Genomic DNA, 13,837 nt, shown 5'->3' on the forward strand with positions numbered 1-13,837 from the left:
TGAAACAATGTTTTTAAAAAAAAGTGAAAAAGCATTGATGGTGGAATGTGTGCTGGTCCCTGCAGGCAGTGTTTGACTGCGTGGTCAACTCTCTGAAGAACGTGCTGAACATCTTGATCGTCTACATGCTCTTCATGTTCATCTTCGCCGTGGTGGCCGTGCAGCTCTTCAAAGGCCGCTTCTTCTTCTGCACGGACGAATCCAAAGAGTTTGAGCGGGACTGCAGGTCCGTTAGAAAACACACAAATGGTTCACTATTATACACAACAATATTGTTCATCTATGCCCCAAATGTTTCACACAGTAATAAAAGCTTCTCATTTTTATTATTGTCACAGTAACCACTAAAGCTGAAAGACATTTTATTAGGACTCAAATCGCTGGTCAGTTAGTGTCAGTCGAGCCGATGCTGCCCCCTAGAGGAGTTTGATGGGAGTTCCAGTGAATTATCTTCTTCAATGAGACGAGACCAACCACATGACCAGAGACAGATCATCACTTGTGTTGCGTGTTTCCTCACAAACCCTCTGTGTGTGTGTGTGTGTGTGCATTTGTGTTCCTTCAGGGGGGAGTTCCTGTTGTACGCAGGAGAGGAAATCAAAGCTCAGAAGCGGGAGTGGAAGAAGTACGATTTTCACTACGACAACGTGGCTTGGGCCCTGCTCACCCTCTTCACTGTCTCCACGGGAGAGGGGTGGCCGCAGTGAGTGGGACGCACACACACACACCTCCCTTTTTAATACACTCACCGATTAGAGATGGATCAATATCTGTCCCTTTGAATTTGTTGGACGCAGCAGAGACACTAACGCACAGATGTCCTCCTCCTCCCGCAGGGTGTTAAAGCACTCGGTGGACTCCACCTATGAGAATCAGGGCCCTAGCCCGGGTTATAGGATGGAAATGTCCATCTTTTACGTGGTGTACTTCGTTGTCTTCCCCTTCTTCTTCGTGAACATCTTTGTGGCTCTCATCATCATCACCTTCCAGGAACAGGGGGATAAGATGATGGAAGACTACAGTTTAGAAAAGAATGAGGTGCGTGGGCTGGGGGGGCGGTCGCCCGTGAAGCCTTTCGTAGAGCGGTTATAGGTCACCTGGCCCTCACGCTTCCCTCTCCCCCTCACCCCCCCCCCCCTCCCCCCCCGCAGAGAGCATGTATAGATTTCGCCATCAACGCCCGACCTCTGACTCGCCACATGCCGAAGAACAAGCTGAGCTTCCAGTACCGCTTGTGGCAGTTCGTGGTGTCTCCGCCCTTCGAGTACAGCATCATGGCTCTGATCGCACTCAACACCATCGTCCTCATGATGAAGGTGAGGGCTGCAGCCAAAACAAGCATCAATCAAGCCTTCCTCACTTTTCCCACGTATCCACGTCGTCCCCCTCACGCCACCCCTCTGCCCCCCCCCTCTCCCCCCTGTAGTTTGACGGCGCGTCGGAGACGTACGACGAGGTCCTGAAGAACCTCAACATCGTCTTCACCACCTTCTTCTTTCTGGAATCGGTCCTCAAGGTCATCGCTTTTGGCCCTCTGGTAAGGCCCGACCCCCCCCCCCCCCCCCCGCCCCCGAACACCATACTCCAATACTCCAGAGGGGCGTGTCCCCTTTTGACTCCCGTTGCCTCGATGTCTCTCAACAGAACTTCTTCAGAGACGCCTGGAACGTCTTTGACTTTGTGTCGGTCGTGGGAAGCATCACCGACATCCTGGTGACGGAGTTCGGGGTAAGTGCTGCGGCGCGGAGGGGGCGGAGCTTCGCTTGGTGCCGCCGCCCATGTCTAAACCTGCGCTGTATGTAGATCTTGGATTTATTTTCTCATGTTTATTATTAGTTTTCTATCACTTCAGTCCGTCTGCGCAAACATTTAAATGATTTATTGACTTCAATCATTCACTGGAATGAAGAACCGGAGGAGTTTCACCCCAAATTGTGTCTGTTCATTCAAAGAAGTTTAGAGACTCGTATTAACATTAATTCACAAGCAAAAGAGGTTCTTTACTTGTGGAAGATGAAATAAATCGCACATCAAGATGATAAAAATAACACAATTTCATCTGAAGCTACTGAAGCCAAAATCATAGTTTGGAACATAAGCATGTAGCCACATAAGTGATTAAAATAACGACATAGTAGTGAACAGGGAGGAGCTGGTGGGCTTGTTAAGCTTTGTTACAGCTCCCGCCAGTCACATGACATCGATCTTCTGACCTGTCGCTCAACGTAGCTCTGTCCCAATAACGTGCTGTTGTGTGTCACTGTTGTGTGTCTTTTTTCCATCTATACACTATACGCATGATGGTGGATGTATTTGTGGAAGTTCAGCCCCTCTCTGTGGTCCAGTTACTGTGTGTTATTTTCCAAAGCTGAATATTTTTGATTAATTTGTACTCTGGTAAAGGTACGTGTCTGAGACTGTTGAAAAAGTAGAAATAGTAATAATCAAATTCCTAAAAATAGTGACGTTTATAAAGGTTTTAGAAACAGAGTGTGGTAGTGCCCCCCCCCCCCCCCTCATGGAGCTGTGGTCGGGGAGGGGCTGAACTCTTGCTGCTCACTTTCTGTCTGACCTGAAGTTGTGTTTCACTTCCTTCCTGATGACAACATAATGATTCTGTCTTCCTCTTCTATCTCTTTACATGCTTTCTTTAAAAACCTCTCTACTTTGTTGGCGCCCTACGCCCCCCCCCCCCCCCCTCCCCACTCCCCACTCCCCCCCCTCCTCCTTTGATAAAAAATGAAATAAAAAATGATAATCCATCCAATCAAAATGCACTATGGAATCCTTCATCGTGTTCTCCATGCCGTGTGGTGGTGCTGTGATGATGATGATGATGATGGTGGTGGTGGTGGTGGTGGTGGTGTGCGTTTCACCCCATGCCCCCTCCACCCTCCCCCCCCCTCCCCCCACTCCCTCCACCCGCCCAATAAAACACATGACCAACCCCCACCCTCCCTACCAAAAAATCTCTCTCACCCATTCACAATGTGTTCATATTTATCCCCAAACTATGAAAAATAAACCTCCCCCCAATTCATCCTTCTACATCTCGGCACATGTAGAATCTGGTTTGTAATTTATCTCTCAAAGCTTTTTGCTGCATCCTCTTTGGTCATGCGTACCATCCCCGCCCCCCGCCAGACCCGTTCCTTACCCCCCCACCCCCCCTCCCCATGACCAGTCCCGACCCCTGGCCTCCGGGTGCATGCGCTTCCTGGATGACGACACTTGATGAGATGATCATTACTAGTGGAAGACATCTTTGCACACACGTTACATTCATTTCATCTGATCAGTTCACCCCCCCCCCCCCCCTCTCCCCCCGCCCCCGCTGGGGAGGCATTTATCCTCACCCTGCTGGGGTCCATTCTCAGACACAATCTGAGGTAAAAGACAAAAATCTCACAGTGCAAATAAATAGAGCTGAGGATGTGCTCCGCCCCCCCCCCCCCCCCCCCGGCTCACCTGCTGATCTGCATGTAGTATTCTCCTCCAAAAGACAGAATGCTGCCATGCTGAACCCCGCCTGCACCGAGGCTGCCCCCCCCCCTTCCATGCCTTGCCTGTCAACCACAGAGTGCTTGAGCAGGTCGAGTGAGGTCCGGGGCCCCCACAAGGTCTGAGGCCCCCACAAGGTCTGAGGCCCCCACGAGGTCTGAGGCCTTCAACAAGGCGCACACACAACGTTGTGTTGAAGTGGGCCTCTGTTTAACTGTAACAACGTTTGGTCCTGATAGAAGTCGACCTTTGATGAAGACGTGTCCCCCGTTGGTGACCCTGCACGCTCTCTGTGGTCCTCTGTGTGTGTGTGTGTGTGTGTGAGTGAGTGTGTGTGTGTGTGTGTGAGTGTGTGTGTGTGTGGTTGACCGGCACGGTGCCCTGTGCTCCATCTTGTGCAACCTGCTTGACCCCCAGAAATCAGTGCATTTGGTTCTTAAAAAAGAAAGAAAAGCAGTCTGCTGTACCAGATTGGATGATGACCTCTATTTAAATATGATTTTCCTTATTTCCTCTCTTAAGTCCTTCTTTCAACCTGTTCTCTTCTCTTTTGACCCCCCCCCCTCTGACTTTCTCCCATTTAAACCAACTGGGAGGCGTTATGTTTGCAGTTGATTATGATTTCCTGGGTTTGACCCCCCCCCCACCCCCCCCCCTCTCTCTTGGACCTGTCTTTCCTCCGCTGTTGTTTTGAGTTTTTTGTGTTGTGCTGGGGGGTGGGTGGGGGGGGTCCGTGCCGTGGTCATGTGACCGCTGACTCTGACTGGCTGCTCTCCGTCCGTAGGACAACTTCATCAACTTGAGCTTCCTGCGGCTCTTCAGAGCGGCTCGTCTCATCAAGCTGCTCAGGCAGGGGGAGACCATCCGCATCCTGCTGTGGACCTTCGTCCAGTCCTTCAAGGTACTCCACCCCGAAACCCCAGAGACCCCCCCCCCCCCACCCGCCCCCCCGAGAGCCCGCGGCCTAACGGCACCCTCTCTTCTTCTGTTGCAGGCCCTGCCGTACGTGTGCCTGCTCATCGCCATGCTCTTCTTCATCTACGCCATCATCGGCATGCAGGTGCGTTCAAAGTGGGCGTGGCCTGATTATTTATTTACATTATTGACAATATGGTATATTACTCCCAAAAAAAGTAGTACTTTCAGTTTTACAGTCTGTTCATGTTTCAAATGTGAAATCCTGAACTATTCCACTAGATCTCACTTCCTGTTTTGCTCCTCTAGTTGTTCGGTAACCTGGCCCTGAACGACGAGGAGGAGAGCGCCATCGACGAGCACAACAACTTCAGGACCTTCATCATGGCCCTCATGCTGCTGTTCAGGTGAGTCCTTCTGGCGGGAGGGGGGGCCCTTTGCGAGGCTCAGGGGACTCACGCCACTCTCCTTTTACGTTCAGGAGCGCTACGGGCGAGGCGTGGCATGACATCATGCTGGCGTGCCTGGGCGGGAAGCAGTGCGACCCGGCCTCAGGGAACACGGAACCCGAATGTGGCAGCACCTTCGCCTACACCTACTTCGTCTCCTTCATCTTCCTCTGCTCTTTCCTGGTGAGGACTGAACAACTTCAGCCACGACCCGAGGGCTTGTCTCTGCAGTGCAGTTAGTGACGGTGTGGGCGGGGCTAGGTAGGGGGCGGGGCTTATCCCAAAGGTCATTTGTGCATTTGTGACCCATCGATACAAACACATGCACAAGCGAAACAGATCTCAGATGTTTCTACTGTCTCAAAACAAGTGAAATGTCTTTACCCAACATGACAAACCACCGCCTCGTCCCCCAGATGCTGAATCTGTTCGTGGCCGTCATCATGGACAACTTTGAGTACCTGACCAGGGACTCGTCCATCCTGGGGCCGCATCACCTGGACGAGTACGTAAGGATCTGGGCCGAGTACGACCCGGCCGCCTGGTGAGTTGCACGCACGCTGCAGCGCACGTGAGCCAGCAGGTACACAACCGAGGCCAGCTGTTGCATAGACACACGTGTGACGCCACAACAACAAAAGCAAAAGTCTCCTGCTGAGTGTAAACACCTCACCTCTTAACCCCCCCCTCTTGACCTTCCCTCCGGAAGGTAGAAAAGAGACTGTGGAGTGGAGGGGTGCAGGAGCAGGATCCACGTTCTCTCTCTCTCCCTCTCTCTCGCTCTCTCTCTCTCTCTCCCCCCTTCTCCCACTCCCTCCTTCTCTTCTTCCTACAAATAAGTGTTCCTTCCAGATGAGCCCCCCCTCTTTTCCTCTTCTGCCTCTGTGATGAGTGTCTGTGGTCATGCATGAGAGGAAGGTGTCCTGCACCTTTGTTCTCAATGTAATTAAATGCTCTCTCTCTCTCTCTCTCTCTCTCTCTCTCTCTCTCTCTGTATTCTGTGTGTACCCTCACCTAACCTCCCCTCCTTGTATTTTTCTTGCAGCGGGCGCATACATTATAAGGATATGTACAGTTTATTGCGAGTTATCTCCCCTCCCCTGGGCCTTGGCAAGAAATGCCCACATAGGGTGGCCTGCAAGGTTTGGACAAAACCCCCTAAAGCACAAACTTTAAAACGCAACCTGCTCGCCTTTAAGAGACTGGAATGAATGTTTTTGCTCTTTATTGCTTTTGAATCAAATGATTTTCCCTCTTCAACGTTTTGTTTCATTTGGTCTGTTTTTTTTTTGTTCAGTTTCAGTTTGCATTATTCAATTGTTTTAATCATTTAACCATTTAATCATTATTCTTTTTTGTGCGGGGTTATGTTGTATATGCATTCTGACGTGACAATGAGAATGTTTGGGACAATGCAGAAATGCACACACACACACTCGTGTACTGTCACACACACACACACACACTAACACAAGCATGAGGTGGTGCACTGCACTCGCTGTTGTCTTCTGACTGAGGGCTGGGAGCAACGACCCCGCTGTGCGTCACGTAAACACACGCCAGGCCACGCTGCAGTCGGCCATTCTTCTTTCATTTCTGCTTGCTGTCTAATTTTTGCCTGGGCAGAAAAAAACGGTTTTCGAGCAATGTGCCTCTTTCTGTTCTTGTCTGGGTTTTGGGGATTGGTGGGACTCGTGGGACTGCAGCACGGAGACTTGTGCAGAGAGGGCTTGGTCTGAACAACGCGGCCCGGGCTAACCTTTTTAGCGGTTAGCTCGCTGTTTTCGAGCCACCTGTCAGTGAGGCTCGTGAGTCTGCAGGTCGGGTTGTGGTTGGAATGAAAGAACCCTGCAGACTCAAGAGCCTCGGTGCCACATGTGCTCAAGCAGTCTGTAACATTTAATCCCGATGAATATTTTAGAGCCACTTTGTGTACTGAACGTCAGACTGTTTTGTTTACGTCCTTCGCAGGGTGGCTTTAAAGATTCAAGGACTCAAAACAAGTGTTCGGCCCTGTTACAAGCTCCTCACAGAGAATGCACGCCACAACGCACAGTGACATGCGCAACGTTAACAAGATGTTCCACAACTGAACAATGTGACCATGTAATACCTGAGTGAATGAGAGCTTTGATCAACCTTGATCTTATACATATATAATAAAACCACCCTCAGTTTCACACTTTGTTATAGTAAAAATGTGGAAATTCTTCATTGGGAACAACCCTTTAAGATAATTTAACCATTTAACCAGAACAACAAGATAATTCATCAGCCCCCCCCCCCTGTTAGCGTTCGCCATGTCCGGCGCTTGTGTGGGCACACCTGGAGAGGAGAAGGTAGCGGTGGGAAACCTGGATTTGCTTCTACCAAACGGAATACTTCTGAGACGTGGCCAAACCAGCTCTGTTTGTGGCTCTGGTGTTTAGGGGGGGGGGGGGGGGGGGGGGAAGGAGTCCGGATGCGTGTGTGTGAGATTCGGGACAGGGACTGATGAACAGGTCTTGTGTCCACCAGGAATCTCTCAGTAACCCCCCCAGGTGCTCGTGGGAAGAGTCGTTCTAGCGCAGTTTCTCTTTAGCCCTCGTTTGCTGAAACCTTCGCGCTGCTCTGTGATTGGCTCGTCGGTTTGCGAGTCATGATGTCATTAACGTTGCCGCGTAGCCACACTGAACCGCTCCCTTTCATCCAGACGATTTTCTCACAGATTTCGAGCAGGCGGGTAACACTGTAAATTAATCAAAAAAGGTATGACGAAGTTCCCCGTTAGAGACAAAAAAGGTAGGTTTGAAATGAATTTAAATTGCAAAGCAAACATTTAAAGGAAGATTTAATTCTAAAAGTAATGGACGATGCAGTTTTTTTGTTTGATAGAAGTAAACGTTCAGTTCCAGCTGTTAGCCGTTAGCCGTCCCACGAGCACCTGGGGGCGCGGCTGTGAGCGGAGGTCTCCCCGGTGGACACGCACCCCCGCTAGCCAGACTGCATCGACTCGTCCTCGTGACTCCGATCTCTGCAGCGGAGCTTTTACTTTGCCTGCTAGAAGCCCCGCTGCCAGTTCTATACGAGGGCAAACAACAACAACAACAACAACAATAACAACCACAACAACAACAATCCCAAACCCCCCTTTCACCTCGCATAGAACGGCACATCTACGACTAACTCAACTAAATAACACCTCCTCCAAATCACCTTTCTCTCTCTTCCCCCCCCACCCCATGGTGAGCCAGACTAGAAGCCATGTGACACCCCCCCCCCCCCCCCTCTCTCTCTCTCTCTCTCTCTCTTTCTCCCTTTCTCTCGCCACAGCAACCACATGTCCAGAGCGATCAAAACAATAACCTCTGTGTATTTGTTTCCCCCCTCTTCCTTTCCTTTGTCGGTTTCCTTTCTTTTTTTCCCCTCCCCCCCCCCCATCTCCTCCAAACACTCCTCTGTTTGTCTACGTCCCCCCCCCCAACCCCCCCCTCCTCAACCCTCATGGCCCCCCCTCATAACCCTCGTCATTTTTATTTCTCCCGTTTTCACGTCGTCCGTCTCTGTTCGTCCTGTCCGTCTGTCGTGTGTGCGGCTGTTGGGACACATGTGTGTGTTGGTGCCCCCCCCCCCTCAGCGGCCGGATCAGTTACACAGACATGTATCAGATGCTAAGACACATGTGTCCGCCGCTAGGCCTCGGGAAGCGGTGTCCCGCCCGGGTCGCCTATAAGGTAGACTCGCCCCCCCCCCCCCACCCCACGTCGTCCTTCCACCTCTCCTACAGCCACCACCCCACCTCCCTCTCTCCCTCCCTCCTTTACCCCTCCCATCTCCGTCCTTACTCCTCCCCATCGCCGATGAGGAGAACCTCTCCTCTCTCATCTGCTGAAACCGTACCCTCCACCCTCCCTCGCTCCCCCCCCGCCCCCCAGCAGTGTTCTCCTCATTGTCCGTCAGTGGTGGTTGTGGTGGTGGTGAGCGCTGTCCTCTCCTCTCTCTCTCTCTCCGACCGCGGGGATGGAGTGATGGGCTTTTGTCGTGAAGTGAAGTGATAGTGGAGTGGTAGTCTTCCCTCTTTTCTTTTAACACCCCCCCCCCCCCACCGCCCCCGTCAGGCCGCAGGAGTAAGGGATCGGAGGAGGCTTTGCCAGTCCTTCTGCAACCTGCACGGACGCACGCACCAAAAGTCCAAAGGAAAGAAACGGGAGTCCAGGTCTGACAAAGAAGCTTCAAAAAGACAGAAACTACCTTTGATCGAGCTGCTTTTAGCACGAAAATCAAATATCACAAACGCTCGTGCAACACGCCTGCTTTCCACCATTGTTGAGCAAAGGAATAATGCAAAATGGATAAAGAGATGATGATGACTTTCTGACCACAAAAATCCCAACAATGCGTTTCGAGCTCTGGTTCTTTTAAAGGTGACACCCTGTAAACGACGGCGAGGTTTGAAGTTGCTGATGTGAGCGCATGCACACGGAACCGTCCGCACATGAGAAACGTGAATCATTTGATGAAGTGACAATCTTTAGTGTCGAGGCCCTCAAAACAAACAGCATCCCTCGGTGCCACCATGAGCTGACGATGCGGGTGCAGAAGGACCGGCGAGGCGTCTGTCTTCGGTTCTCTGCGTCTCTTATTCCTGTGGATGGCCCACACGAAGCTCACCGCTGCACCACCCGAGCTGCACATTCTAATAAGAACGGAGTACGGAGGCCCTTCGAGTTTCTTTTTCAAGATGCCCGTTTTGTTTTTTCACCCCGAGGAAGCGTCAGCGTGGGTTTTGGCTTCTCTTTGTGTCTCGGACCACCAGGGTAACGATTCGGGTCGAGCCTCTCAGCGTCTCAGCGTCTCAGCGTCCTCTCAGCATCTCAGCGTCCAACTCCCCCCTCCATCATAGACCTCGCCTCTTTTCTCTCCTCTTGACATCCAGATTTGCCTAATGGATCATGTGGGGCTCTTTTAATTCTTCAATCATGCCTGTGGTGCCAATCAAAGTCTGAAAGTAAAAAGCCAAATATGAGCTAGGCTGTGCACCCTCAGCTTTTATTATTAGAACTCTTTTAATTCCAATATTGAAGAAAATGATATTCCAAGCCTAGCTTTTGATGAAATAAACATTGTACATCAAATTAAATTAGCCATATTGTTTTTTCGGCCCATACATTGAATGACTTAGTTCTTGACAGTTTTCCAAACGATGGAGATATTTTAATCTACAAAAGTATGGATTATCAATCAGGTTTAAACATTCTCTTTTCATATATGAAGTAATATTAACTATACTGAACTGCCCTTTGAAGCAGGACTAGGATTAAATAATGTAAACTTCTATTGAATCTGGGTGTCAGTTCTTCTTTTTCTCTCTTCCTGTCAAATCTTCTGTCCTCTGCCTCCTCGTCCACTTGTCCTTCAGCCATCAGCCTCCATCTTCACCTCCTCATCCGGGCTCTGTCTCCACCTCTCCTTTCTCTTCTTCTTCTTCTTGTCCTCTCCAGAATGTCCGACTTGTATCGGCATCGGCCCCCCCATCACATACTTCAGCCATCAAAGCCTTCCAGTGTTCGTTGATACTATTTGACAGGAAACGTCCTTTTAAAGTCTATTAAAGGGCATTTAGAGATGAGTCCTCATGGTTTTTGTTAGAACGGAGAGGGGAAGGTTTGACATCAGCGATCACTCTGAATACGGAGAAGCAGAGTTCTCCATCCTCCTTTTAGTGGACAAGAGGCCTTCCCTTGACTTTTGATATCTGACCTTCTCTTAGTAAACTTATGTCAGTGTTGTTCTAGTCTCTTGTCTTGTTCTTGTAATCTCAGCCTCTCTCCTCTCGTTCCCTCCTATCTGCACACACACACCTCTCTCTGTTATTCCCAATTGACTCACACTCTCTCTGGATTCCTCTTATACTCTTTCAGTGTTTTCACTCCTCCTCCTCCTCTCCTTCCTCATTCTCGCCCTTCCCTTTTTATCTGTAACTGCATCTCATGACCAAGCGTAGAGTGCCTTCAGTTTAACTCGACTAACTGCTTCCCCCACCATGTGTCCCCTTTGGTAGACCCCGTCCCCTTACCCTACAGTACGAATAAAGTCTGGTTGGTCCAAAACAAAACAACCCCATAAGAACATTGATCATCTCTTTTTGATCTTCCTTTATTTTGTTTTTTTTCTTCTTCCAGGGCACTTTTATCCTCTCTAACTTTGAGAACCCCTAAAGACACCCGTGTGGCATTGAGAGAGATCTTGACTTGATGTGAAACACTGACATCGCTATTCCATTTGACTTTGAATCAAACAATGCAGAGAGCAAAATGAATCTGTAAATCAGCATCCCAGTTGGACTGAGGATACTCTCTCTGTGCGGATGCACAGCCACATGTCCACATGTCCTGTGAAAGCGGGTTTTGAGTGGGTGGGTAGTGAGTCTGGGTTTAGATAATGGGAGTCAGGTAAAGGCATGTCGCATGCTCCGTGTGTCCGGGGGGTCTGTGGGATTTTGTTTTTTTCTCCAGGAGGGTGTTGTGTTGCATGCGGTCGTCGTGCTCTCTGTCGCATGGCTGCGGGCGACATGGAGCCTGCACGCCGAGTGCTGTGGATGTTGGCCGATGCCCACCAGCCCGCCACACACTTTGGCTTCTGGGCATGCCCAGCACTCGCACACACCCCAGGGAACACACAAGCATGCACACAACCCCGCCATCGCACTGCCGTGCATGCCAGTCGTGAGTGCCCAACGCTCATGTTCGTGGGTAAATTCAATGGACGCCAACCCGGTCGGCATGGGAACAGCAAGCGGGGCCCCTGACCCGGGGCCCGGCTCGTTCTGTCCTAATCCGCAGGTTTCTCCATTGGTTTTACCTCGCACAGTATTGACTTGTAAAAGACAGGGAACCTCCTCACAGGTTGTGGGAGCTCTATAGCCTCAGTTAAAAAAAAAAACTTCAGCTGTCTCCTGAAAAATAGCATTATTACACCAGTGATACTGTTATTGTCCTCCAGTCGACCTATTTTGTCTTCAAAAGACTGCAATTAAGGGCTCTTAATTGCAGTCTGTGAACATAGTTGTGTGTAAGTAGGCAGGGAGGAATCTCAGGGTTGGAGCTGGAAGGGGGTGGAGGGGGGGGGGGGGGTGTATGTGGATTTGGTGTCTGTGTCCTGTCTCATATTTCTACCTACGTGTGTGTAACAACAGAGATGTGTGAATGTGCCAATGCATTCACACATTTAGGGAACATGGGCACAGGTTGGGTCGGAGACCATCCCGGCTCCGATTGTTCTTCCTCGTGGGTTCTCGGCCCTCGCGGTTGCTTAGCAGCGGGTGGCGTTGGATAGCTGTGCTGTTTCGTAGAGTATCACTGGAAACACAGGAGACGCAAGTTTCTTTTTCTACACGCTACGAGTGAAATTACCGACCCTGTGCAGCAGACTGAACACGTAGGTGCTCAACAGTCGCTGAGTGCAAACCTTTAAGTCAAGAGACCCCACTTGACTTCATAAGCATTGATCAGAATCTGTCCTTTCCTGGACCTGAATCTGTTTCAGTAAACATCCAAAAATACAGTCCCCCTCTAATTGGCTGTTGTCTATGGAGCTCTCTCAACCCCCTCCCCCCCCCCCCCCCCCCCCCCGACTCCCCAACTCCCAACTCCCCTCCCCTTCCCGGAGGTTCAGGCACACCACCCTAGCGAGGATACGTCCCTTTCTCATCCTCTCATCCTGACTGGCTCTCCACAGAGGCTGCTGCGCATGGATCTGCCGGTTGCCGATGACAACACGGTGCATTTTAACTCCACCCTCATGGCTCTGATCAGGACGGCACTGGACATAAAGATTGCCAAGGGTACGGCCTTTCACTACTATCATCCTTTCATTCTACCTGTTGCTCTCTGCTCTGACACTCGGGGTATGACGTCATCGCCGCTAAATCTATATCTGTCTCTCCTCAACTAGAATGATCCAGATTATTTCATCAAATATGACAAAGCTCTTAATTCCTGCTCTAACGAATAACCTTTTTGTTTTGGGTGAATGTGTGCGCGCATGAATGAATGAATATATTTATTTTGGGGATTTTGTGCCGTTGTGCCTTCCTTTTGGTCTGTACCTTCTTTGCCCTGTGTTTATATGTGGGGGGTGGGGGAGGTGTTTGCATTTGTATGGATGTATGCATGTGTGCTGTCTGTGTGTATAAATGATGGGTGTGTGTGTGTGGGGTGGGGGGGGCGGTGTGTGTGTGGGGGGGGGTGCACTCTGGTTTTTGTGGGCCAACCAGGCGGTGCAGACAAGCACCAGATGGACGCAGAGTTGAGAAAAGAGATGATGGCCATTTGGCCGAACTTGTCGCAGAAGACACTGGACTTGCTGGTTACGCCGCACAAGGGTGAGTTGCAGACAAAAGCATAGTGGTGTGTGTCTGTGTGTTTGTGTGCGTGAGTGTGTGAGTGTCTACAATCACCAACTCACCAAGAGGACAGCTTCAACCAGTCAGTGTCATTCACTGCTTCGCATCCCCTGATCAGGTCCCTGCAGCATAAACACACACACACCCAGCAAACATATAGACACATGTGTACATCCTGCGTATCCGAAGGTCTTCAGGTGGGGGAAAGCCGGGGGCCCTGTTGTGGCCCAGGTAGACTCGCATGTCATTCCTTAAACGGTTTGCGTAGCTGGGGACTGAAAACCAGAAGAATTCAGTTTTCTTGCTAAAACAACGCTAAAAAAACCCAATCCAAAGTATTCACAGAAATGTAAAGGCAGAACTGTTAGCATGCTAACCGGCGGACTCCAGCGTGTAACTCGAAACTCAAAAAGGTTGGAAGAACCTTTTGCCAATAAATAGCTCCAGAATGTGACTCGCGTCACAGGTTTCATTCCTCCAAAGAACCCGGCGGTCTCCAATGGATCAGCGATCTAGACGATGCCGTTGGGTCGGGTTGTTACGGTTCATCATCACAACGACGACTCACTTGCTTGTAATCGATCGCCAC

General features: G+C 50.4%; 1 protein-coding gene across 13 annotated transcripts in view; it reads left to right on the plus strand.

Annotated features, from left to right (window-relative positions):
- The window catches only part of cacna1ab (calcium channel, voltage-dependent, P/Q type, alpha 1A subunit, b), an 82,941-nt gene that overhangs the window by 54,653 nt on the left and 14,451 nt on the right, over window positions 1-13,837 (plus strand). For 11 of the 13 annotated variants that reach the window (XM_062564289.1, XM_062564293.1, XM_062564298.1 and 8 more), the window contains exons 28-41: window positions 66-226; window positions 566-703; window positions 837-1,038; window positions 1,152-1,316; window positions 1,427-1,537; window positions 1,645-1,728; window positions 4,286-4,402; window positions 4,496-4,561; window positions 4,726-4,823; window positions 4,898-5,048; window positions 5,282-5,409; window positions 5,911-6,007; window positions 12,582-12,687; window positions 13,120-13,227. In XM_062564289.1, the coding sequence (XP_062420273.1) occupies window positions 66-226; window positions 566-703; window positions 837-1,038; window positions 1,152-1,316; window positions 1,427-1,537; window positions 1,645-1,728; window positions 4,286-4,402; window positions 4,496-4,561; window positions 4,726-4,823; window positions 4,898-5,048; window positions 5,282-5,409; window positions 5,911-6,007; window positions 12,582-12,687; window positions 13,120-13,227 (1,732 nt within the window). Of the gene's footprint in view, window positions 1-65; window positions 227-565; window positions 704-836; window positions 1,039-1,151; window positions 1,317-1,426; window positions 1,538-1,644; window positions 1,729-4,285; window positions 4,403-4,495; window positions 4,562-4,725; window positions 4,824-4,897; window positions 5,049-5,281; window positions 5,410-5,910; window positions 6,008-8,481; window positions 8,579-12,581; window positions 12,688-13,119; window positions 13,228-13,837 lie in introns of all 13 variants that reach the window. The other 2 variants (XM_062564290.1, XM_062564291.1) reach the window with 1 other exon arrangement.

The sequence above is a fragment of the Pungitius pungitius genome, chromosome 9 (genome assembly GCF_949316345.1).
Source record: "Pungitius pungitius chromosome 9, fPunPun2.1, whole genome shotgun sequence".
Taxonomy (NCBI): Eukaryota; Metazoa; Chordata; class Actinopteri; order Perciformes; family Gasterosteidae; genus Pungitius; species Pungitius pungitius.